The 10307-nt window shown below is 42.4% G+C and overlaps 1 protein-coding gene across 1 annotated transcript; it reads right to left on the reverse strand.

Annotated features, from left to right (window-relative positions):
• Positions 1-160: 160 nt before the first annotated feature.
• On the reverse strand, positions 161-9441 carry LOC144467685 (uncharacterized). Its single transcript, XM_078176600.1, has 7 exons — positions 9405-9441; positions 8438-8658; positions 7484-7676; positions 3715-4031; positions 1372-2972; positions 913-1311; positions 161-624 (listed from the first exon to the last, which is right to left on the reverse strand). The coding sequence occupies exons 2-7, from the start codon at positions 8548-8550 to the stop codon at positions 161-163; spliced, it is 3087 nt and encodes a 1028-aa protein (XP_078032726.1). The 5' UTR covers positions 8551-8658; positions 9405-9441.
• Between the last annotated feature and the right edge of the window lie 866 nt (positions 9442-10307).

Consider the following 10307-nt stretch of genomic DNA (forward strand, 5'->3'; position numbering starts at 1 on the left):
TTTATTCATTAATAACTCGTAAACGAAGCCGCGGATTGCATTTTCGCCAAGGTAAAAGTTACTTGAAATGATCACAGGTACCTCCCATTTCCCGATTGCGAGACATTTTTCGGACACTCCGTATATTCTTCAGACAATATTTTTCGGCGTTTGGCAAGCATCAGCTCCGCTGTGCGGCGTCCAGCTCCGAAAATAGCTGTGGTGCGCTGCCAAATAGCACAAGTGCAGTGTCCTTTACCTTGAGTACATCCAAACCTTGGGAGGGCGTCCGATTTCTGCTCGATCTCGTCGTCCTGATCCCGTCCGGGCTCCCGCCTCTACTCAAAGTGCTCTCAGACGGCACGATGCCTCTCTGCCTGAGCTGTTCCAAGATAGTCGGCTGCGCGGGCTGCCTAGCGCAGTAACACTTGTTGCTCTCGGAGCAGCTGTCGGTGTCGCAGGAACAAACAACGGCGTTGGCGACTATCCGTGGTTGCGCGGTTACTCTTCTTGACAGGGAACAGTAGCACTTGTCCGCAGAGACACAGGTGCAGGACTCGGAGTCGTAGCTGCATTCGCTGCAGCTCACGTATCCACTGCTGCTCCTGTTCGCCGTTGCACCCACGCTGCGACTCAGTCGTCTACCTGTGTCAGTAAAATACGCCACGATCATCCACCGAGACCCAGAAATCCCTTAAAGTCACAGTAACGACACTTTATCGACTGGAGACGGTGGCAGAGATCTACTGTTCGGTATCTCGGGGTTGAACGAAGTAGAATAAGCATTGGAAGATCGTGGTGGAGGTCCTAGCTGGGTCCTAGCAACGTAGGTGCTAACCATATGATCCCACTCTGCTAAGACGTTTGCCTGCAGCTTTGTTCTTAACCCGTGACTTTGCCCTCGTTGATCATCGCCATTCTAAGTGTACTTACAAGTGTCACTGTCCTCTGAAGTAGTGTGACATCCTCCAGGCTTGTTCATTCTCCAAGATGACCTCCTGTTGACCAACCTATTGGCCAGCACACGGTTCCTATGATTGTTTCTGACGTCACAAGAGGAGCTGCTGCCGAAGCTGTCGTTCAGCCTTCTAGCGGGGAAGATTACGGATGTGAATTCCGTTGGGCCGCCTTTCAACCTCGACACGGACCTCTTGATGGCCCTACCTAGAAGGCAGGTCCTGCGACTGGACCTTCTTCGTTGGGGCCTCCGTCGTCTTCTCATGATGCTGGCTGATCTCTGATACAGCTCGTCCTGCGTCAACGTGGCCGCCAGCTTCAGCAGAAACTCTTTGTACAGAGGCTTCAGGTCGTTGAAAGACATTCCCTCTGGGTCTATGAAGAGGCCAAGCGCCTTTAGCATACGACATGCTAGCATGTTGATTGAAAACTTACCGATAATGGCCGCGAGGATGTCGTCCACGCTGGTCAGGCCCTCTTGGTTCCTGAACTCGTCGAACAGTTCGGTGAATCCCAATGGCGTGCCACCCTTGATGCTGTTGGGTCTCCTGGCGCTGCCAGGCTTTAGGAAGCTTCCTCTTCGAGGCAGTTCCACCCTGGTCATCAGATCTCCCCTGTCAACGTCTATGTCGCTCTGTGACCTCTTCAGTCTACCCTCCTGCACCACCATCATCGTATCCTCCGATCGACCAACCGGAGGCTCGCTGCCAGCTCTACTTCTTTTCCTGACCCTAGGCTGACTGTACTCAGGGACATTCAAGTTCGTGGTAGAGTCGCAGAGGTGCTTCTTCAGAGGCTTGTCCATGGTGACCACTCTGCTCAATCGCCTCCCCGAGGACGTCTTCTCCTGGACCTCTCTGGAACGTCTGCGTTCCGACGCAACGGAGTCTCCGCGCTTCTCTTGGATAAGCTGATAATCGTCGCTCTTCGAGCACCTGCCAAGGTACATGTCCTCCTGAGAACTCCTGATCTTGTTCCTGTCGAGCCTGCTGCTTCTATCGCTGTAAATATCCTCCTGCGCGATACTGTAGATCTTGTCCGCATCTTTGAAGTGCTCCTCGTAGATCCTCTCCTTGTTCCCGAGTTTGATGTGGCGCTCATAGATCGAGTTCTCCTCGTCCTTGCAGCCAGGCTTGTCGATCCTATCGTAGAGCCTCATGTCAGACCTACAGGCATACACCGGCTGCTTCTTTGCAACAGCCGCCACAGGTCGGGTCACGTCGTACGAGCATTTCTCGGGCTCTTTGACCTTGTTCTTGACCTCCTCCGGCTCTTTCGCAGGACTCTGCTGTCCTTGACCGACGGGTTTCTCCGCCTTCGCTCGAATAGGCAGTTTCTCGTATCTGTTCGACACTCTCTCATACAATCCAGCGCTTCCTAGATCGTACATCTTCCCGGAATCAATAGATTGCTCGATCTTGGATTTTTCGGAGGTGGTTGCTTCGTTGATTGGGTATTTGAGCTTCGACCGCTCTGACTCGGGTTTCGAGTCGGAGCTTTTCGTCACGGAGTCGAAGCTCTGACCTTTGACCGCAGATTTCTCGCAAGGACTAGTCTCTCGTTTCCTTCCCCGTGCCTCCAGGATGTCCTCCGCCTTGATATCCGAGTTCTTTTTCTTTCTCCTAGGCGCCTTTACCTCCACAGGCTTGCTGCCCTCGTCCTCCGTTACTGAACTCGACGCTGAAGTCTTTTTCTTCGTCCTAGGTGGCCTTACAGGATGCGGCGGTGTCGGCTCCGCCTGCAGGATACTCGTCCTGGTGCTCATTCTGCTACTAGGACTCATTTCCCGGACGCTGGATGCCACGGATGCTAAACTAACGCAGCCGACGCCGTTCGTGTGCCGAGGACGACGACGATTCGTGTCCAAGTCAGCCAGAAGAGCTCGATATAGTGTTGCTGCTGCTGCGACTGCATCCTCCTCCGTCTCGCAAGCGAACGCATGGCATTCCAGAACCCTCGTCACACCTGGCCGACGCATTACCACTGCGAACACAGGAGGGTATCTCTCTGTGGACGGATCTAGTCCTCGCATCGACCTGAAAATAGATTGTTCATGTTATAGAGAAGAACTGCTAATTTTCTTAGAAATTCTGGAAATTTATTTTTGTTGTAATATATTCGAGCAAGCTTAATTTAATTAGACTATGAATAAAATTTAAATTGCCTCTGTGGGAATTTTAGTGGTGTGCAATTGTTTAATCGCGTTACAAGATCATTTTTATATTAATAAAGTTTGGATGTGTAATGTTCTTGAAAGTGAATGTTGTGTGAGTCAGTGTGGCAGTGGATGTTTCAGTAAAGGTTAAAAGAAGATTAATGTAATTTGAGAATAGTATATATAATAATAATGTATGTACTTAGAACGAAGAAAAAGGTAATAGGTATTTATAAGATTAATTTTGTTAAAATCAAGGTGATTATTTTGTTACACTAACCCATTAAATGCAATCAATTGATGAATGGGACAGATTGCTTTTTTAAAAAAAAATAAAAAATAAAGCAAGTAAATAAGGAAGGAACTCCTCAATACTACGCATTTTTCTAGTATAATAAAAAGATCGATCTTTCAGTGCAACCGAACCCAGACGGTCATAAATGGTTGACTGCGAGAAGCATCGATTTCTCGAAGCGACTATGCGTCGACCCTCGCAGCATCAAACACACATGCGAAGATCTTGCGATTAATTTGAGAGGCCCACGATTAATTTGAGAGACCGACGATTAATACGAGAGACCGGCGATCGATTAATTTCCCCGGCTTTCGATCGCGACACTCACCTATAGAGATCCGCGTGCTTGTCCTCCCCGGCTTGGCCATGATCCTGATCGCCGACCAACGGCAGGAAAGCATGATGCAGATCGCCGGACTGCGTTTTCTTCGTTCGAAGCCTCAGCGCGCTCCACACGGCGATCCTCCGGAACGGATTGTTCCTTTCACACCCATCTGTCGTGCGGAATGTCAAGCCGCGTCTCGAAACTTCGAGCTCCGCTCTCGTCGAGTACTCCACTCGCTCCAAGAGCTGTCTGAGAGGTTCTTGGAGGCCACGGACACTCGCCACGCGGCCACCGACTGGAGCTGCTCCTAAGTATTTCACCTGGAAACCGGAAACGGAATTTTTCGTGTTCGTTTTTATCCTGTTTTAGATTTATTTGTTAGGAGATATTTATTGATTAGCATGTAGAAAAGGAAGTATTTATTTACTAGATCTACAAATTAATAGAAGAGTTGGATTATTAATTTGTACATCTAGTAAATAAATACTGCCAATTCTTTAACCATCTGAGGTGGTTAGAAAATGAGCAATAATGCCAAATGATTTTTCACCTCTTCATGATCGTTATGTAGTGTTGATTGTTTAGTATTTCATCGACACTGTAGTTATAATAACAGTTTGATCTAGATATTTATTATAATTAAGAAGATTGTCTTTAGTTGTTTTATTATGCGATTGAATTTTAAATTCCGAACAATCTTTTAATTGTTCGAATTAAAATTATACTAAACTCGTCTAGCTTGAACGAAACGCGTTACTTAGGTATGTTTTAGAAAACTGCTGGCGGATATCTGGTGAGGGAGCAGACATGAACTCTATTGAACTCGGCTTTGCATGGGAGGTATCATCGATGGTGCAACGAAACGATGCGGAAGAAGAGGATCGACCATAAAACCGGAGCAATAAGAAAAATCCGCGTGCCGATGCAGCAACGAAGGGGAATTTTTCAGTGCTCCAAATAGGCTCGGTAACCCGTCACGCTCTACGAATCGTGAACGGAACGAAAGTGACGATTAAGAATGCCACAACGACGCAGTACTCTGTGCCGCGCCCGAGGAAAGTCCGAAGCCTTTGTTATCTTTCGGCGAACCTCGGCCTTATCTTTCCTAGTTCCGGAACAAGTTGAAAGAAAATACTTGTCTGCTCGCGAAAACACAGAAACGCGCTTAAAACATTACAACAAAATATACTGCCAATACTTTGATAAATATGTATCACAATCGTATAAGTAGGTAATAACCTATTTGATTTCTGTAAACCTAATTTTTACCATGATCTATTGTAATTTATTAATGATCCTTAAGATTCGCAAGGAGTAAGATGTTGAACAAGTGATTGAGACACTAAGTTTATGAGATTTTTTAGTTTTCGGCGTGATTATCATTTTAACAGTGCAATTATGATATATTAGGTTAGAAACTATGTAACGGGCGTTTTTGGTTTAGTCTGTGTTCAGCTGCGGCGCCCGTTTCATAGTTCCCAACCTAATATTTTGTTAATGATTTTTGTTTATACAATCAATTTATTTAAGTTCATTTTGTTCGTAACTTTCTACCATTTCCATAAATATATTTCCCATACGTTTCACACTTCTTCATAATTACATATTTTGTATTAGTTTTGCATATATAGGAATCAGACCAGCAAACAAATAATGCAAATTCGATTCGAGTGAACCGAGTTGCATTAACGATTTTATTGTTGCAATCTCCGCGATCCCAATCGTTGAAAAGTTTTCTCCGCGGATCGCAGGATCATTTCCGTCCCGTTACTTTTCCTCGGGAGTTTCTCAAACGCGGTCATCTTCTTTTCGAGCAATCAGTTCACGACTAATTATACACCGATCTAAATTTTATTTCCGCCCGGGACAGCCTCGATTCCCCGCTTTTTTCTTTGTTAATGCCGTCGTAAATTGCGGCGATACACCGGCGATCGAGGTTGCATTCATTTCTGTTATCGCGACATCTCGCAGTGGGCGCAACCGCGATCTAGCCCCGGTAACTTCAACGCCTGGAAGAAAGGTGTGTACCTTTGCGCGAGAACTCGTTTCTGAATACTTCAACGCACGGCAAGAAGATAACTTACGGGCGCAATCTCGTTCCTGGAGGATTTTGGAACAACAATAAGTAGGATTTCTTTGTTGAACGTGGCGCATACAGAGATTTCGACAACCAACTGACCTAATTAGAGTCTGAAAAGCAAAGCTTCCAACGGGAGAAGCTTTTGTTCGCGTGTTCATCTCATCTTTTACTTTAATTAATATTACTATTCTTAGTATTATTGCTGTTCTCATTATTTCTATTATCATTACTATGGCTGTTATTATATTTTTATTATTGTTAGTACTTTGTTTCTCAACTTTTCTTTCGTTTAATTCCTGTTGCGGATACTGCTAATGCAACTATGTACGTTTTTCTATTATTATTATTATAATTATTACTGTTACTATTATTTATTAAAACGGTGAACTAATCTGTAAATTACAGAAAATAGTACAGATTATTGGTTCAGTTAGAGAAGTATGGGATTGGTGCGTGATTAGCGGTGATTCGGCCGACAAAGTAGGTGAACCCCTCGTTAAGAGATGCGAACTCGTCTCAAGAGTGGAACGAATGAATTGTTGCACGAGATTTTCTGAGGACGGGACTAGCGATCGGACTAACATAAGTGAAAATCACCATTTTTCAGATCTTATCTGATTGCAGTGAAATCTTTGAGATTTCGTTGATTTCAGCCGCCAGAAACAATGCCCAGACGAGAATCGTATTTTAATGCTCGACAGCCATTTCATTTCGTCAAGATTTCTACGCTGTTTCCTCGTTCAATTTGCTGTTTAGCTTGCAATTGTAGTGAAAATTAATATATACTACACAAGAAGCTGGTGGTATAGAACACTTTGGGATAAAAGTCGGTCAAATTTGACGGACGATAACTTCACGAAAAACTGATCGCAGGATGATGACTATGTTTTTTTAATTAAAGCTTGAAATCTCTACTTTAAGATCATCTATATGTATTTGTATTTAGACATCACCTGACGATGATTTATTATCGACAAGTATGCATCCTCACCACTGCAATCCTTTAAACTTGAGACAGGAATAGAACGGTTACTTTAAAGTGTTGTATTTTTGCGAAAAAAATCGCAGCCGAGTATCTTTTTTTTAAATTAAAGGGGAAGAATCGAACTTTATTTACCAGTAAATGCCGTCTTCGAAAAAAATTTTACCAAGCATTTCGTCAAATTTGGCAATTTTTAATATGACAAGCATGGCCTTACCTTTGAAAGCTTACAGGGTCAATGTAATTTCTAATACAGAGTGGACGCAACTTAAAATCCAAATATATTATTTTAAAATAAAGGCTTCAAGCTTTAATTTGAAATGATAATCATTTTTCTACCATGATATTTTGTGTAGTTATCGTTACTCAAATTTGAACAATCTTTGTTCAACATTTTTTTATATTACAACTCCTTCCATCAGTATTTATTCGTAAATTTCAGAGTATTTGAATTATTTCGAGACCAAGGCGCAATAAAACGAACATATATGAAAAGATATAAATGATAATCATGAGAAAAGCTACCATGATTTTCCTATGTGTGCATCGTGGTCGCGATTTTGATTGGTATAATTTTTGCCGGTAGGGGGAATGAAAAGAAGTAGTCTAGCCACTTTGGCGGATCGGTGTCGTTGCCTCGAGAACCGGCTGTTCACTGACACACAAACGCACACGTGAAAAATAAAGAAGAAAGTAATTTGTATATTTACCGGCAAAATGGCGGCCGCGCATTCCCCGGGTGTTCCGCTTTCGGCTTCCACGGACGCGAACATCGCCTCGATCCGCGCCTGCACCGCGCTGTTTACCCTCCTCTGTTCATCAGCCCCTGCCTCGTCCAGGTTATGGGAGTTCATGGTGGACACTGCACCGTACCAACCACCCATGCTCGACCCGTAAATTGATCTGGATCAGTCCATGTTTCGTTATTACAGATAATGAACTTCGCTATCCGAAAGCACTGTCAATGCTTTCGATCGACAAAATTATTATTATTATTATTATTATAATATTGTTATTTACTATTGCTAATATTGTTATTTATTTAACGGCTACTAGACCCTTTAAAATCGTGCAAATAAAATATAATAATCTGGAATAAAATAAACCTTACAGAGGCATATATGAATTTACGAGAGATCTAATCAAATATGAAATATGAAAAATGTGAGTAATTGTTCTTATTATAATAGGAGAATATCTCAATCAACTGTACTCGAGGTCAAATTATTTTATAAAAAGTCGTGAACGGAAGCATATAACTAAATAGGAAACGGACGAGGACGTTGTTGAACACGATGACAAAGGATCTAGTACAAGACAAAGAGACAAAATCTTTTTAATTTTTCATTTTGTTTATTTTTTAATAGAAGAATTTCTTCTTTTTATTTTACACTAGTTCTATTACCGCGTATTTAACAACGTTCTCGTCCATTCTCTTGTTATATTAAAACATTACGTATGAAGTGCATTTCATATCTAACGCATTGTAGTGCAGCATACAGTATACAGTATATCGCAGTACGTTTCTTTAATTAATAAAAGAATGAAATTATTAAAAGAAGAAGAATCTTGCAGAAGGTTATAAGTCGCCTGATTAGAAAGCATCAAAAGGGCTGCTTCGATCTTTTGGTGGAAATGGAAATTAATTATTTCAGAATTGACACCTTGAGTCCTCGAAGAGGGCGTCGATGCGGGCCTTGCTCCTCAGAGAGCATTCTGAAGCTGGCCCGGCCAACCGGAAGCCATCCTCGTAGCGGGGCATGCCAACACAGGACATCTTGATCAGATTTCTTCTACGATTCGGTCCAGGTGTCCAAAAGAAGTCCTCGCGAGCTCCTGAGAGCCTCTTCCGAGCTCTTCTTGTCGCGCGACCGCGTCATCCGTTCTGAAAAAACTGAATTGTTATCAACAATGCCTATCGTTGTTGATAATCATTGTCTATAAGACAACATTGTTACGCCACACAGTAGTCCGGTAATTTATGGTCGGAGATCAATTCTTTAATTGCTATATTAAAAGAAATATTTTAATTTGAAGAGATCGAAGCTTAAAATATTTATTACTTTATTTGTTTTATTTCCTGCAGAACAGAGAATGCAAATAATTCTAGGATGTTATAGAATGCTAATAACTCTAGGTTTTGGTCGTTAATGTATTTTATAAGAAGAGATTACGTCGATAATTATACCATTATTTTAATAAGCATTTATTGAGCGGGTTGAGAATGATGGAAAGCAACGATTAGAAGCAAACTAAAAACTATCAATGAATTTTCACATTTTTCCAACAGCTTGACAACAAACTATTTGCAGTAGAAGGTCCTCGGTATTAATTTTTCTACAAATTCTATCACACAAAATTTCGAAAGCTACATTTTTCTTTGCAAACAATTCAAGCAATCTCGATCTCTTCAATATTAATTATCAACTTGCTGTGTCATTTTGACTTTCTATAAGTCCGCGAAACGAGCTATAAAAATTTCGGTCACCACCAGATGTTTCATTAATCTATACTTCATGACAGCTATAGTCGAGACGAATTCACTGACCTACGATCCTTAAGTCTCACAGCAACGCCAAATTAATTTCGCACACAAAAGCTTGCCGGACTACCGTGCTCGCCGTGGAATACCTAAGCGGCCCGGCCGACGAATTACTATAGCAATCGCGAGGATTACGACGGATTACGCTCGTCGAAAGTTTCGCCTAAACTGCGCGCATGCCGGCCGACGCGGTAGCGCCGCCGAAGAAAAATATTCGCGGCGGTAAGAAAAAGCTTGGCAAAGGTGGCAGCCGATGGAAAAAGATGACCGAGGATCGGGGGAACGAGGTACGTAGGATCTCACCTCCTTTCCACGGAGCCTGCACCCCAGCGGCCGTTAAATTTATGCGAGTCCGCGCCGGTAACGTCGGACGCGGCTAATTAAAACTGTAATTGCAGACGGTATTCGACCGCAGGCGTTTTCCATTGACCAGCGAATGATCAGCCGCGTTCTGTACCAAGTAAAAGTGGTCAGCCCCGGTCACGTAATTTTTTGGGACACCATTTTACCACTGAATTCAGACGGAGTTCGGTAAAATGTTAATCAGGGGCTAACGATTGGATTACTGGTTGAATTGAAGGTAAATCGTCGGTTGGTTGAGACAGTTATTGATCGTTGATTTCTTAATAGGATTCGAAGGACTTTTTAATGAAATTCCAAGGATATTTTTACGTGATTCTGTTATGAATTGTCTTTAGCACGCTTACGATTTATTACTTATTTTGTATCTTACATTTTACTTCATTTATTTATTTTATATTTTATTATTTAGTTAGTGTCTCTATTTCAATCGTTAATTGCAATGGTGTTACTGTTAGTCATTACTCGTAAATCAACGATTGAACGTCGCTACTGTTGAAATTGATCTTCCAATCCTAGATCGAAACAGACGATCAATTGTTATTAATATTTTTCTGGAAATTGTAGAATTTTTCAAAATAACTTCGTCAGAATTTTTAATTGAAATTTAATCAGTATTATTACTTTATTAT

Source organism: Augochlora pura, chromosome 3, assembly GCF_028453695.1.
Source record: "Augochlora pura isolate Apur16 chromosome 3, APUR_v2.2.1, whole genome shotgun sequence".
In the NCBI taxonomy this organism is placed as follows: domain Eukaryota; kingdom Metazoa; phylum Arthropoda; class Insecta; order Hymenoptera; family Halictidae; genus Augochlora; species Augochlora pura.

Excerpts from the sequence above, each read along its gene's own strand:
- LOC144467685 (XM_078176600.1), bottom strand. The coding sequence starts at position 8,550 with ATGTCCTGTGTTGGCATGCCCCGCTACGAGGATGGCTTCCGGTTGGCC. Across the intron at positions 2,973-3,714 it reads AAGCACGCGGATCTCTATAG|GTCGATGCGAGGACTAGATC; the intron begins GTGAGTGTCGCG and ends ATCTATTTTCAG. Across the intron at positions 625-912 it reads TTCAGAGGACAGTGACACTT|GTAGACGACTGAGTCGCAGC; the intron begins GTAAGTACACTT and ends TTACTGACACAG.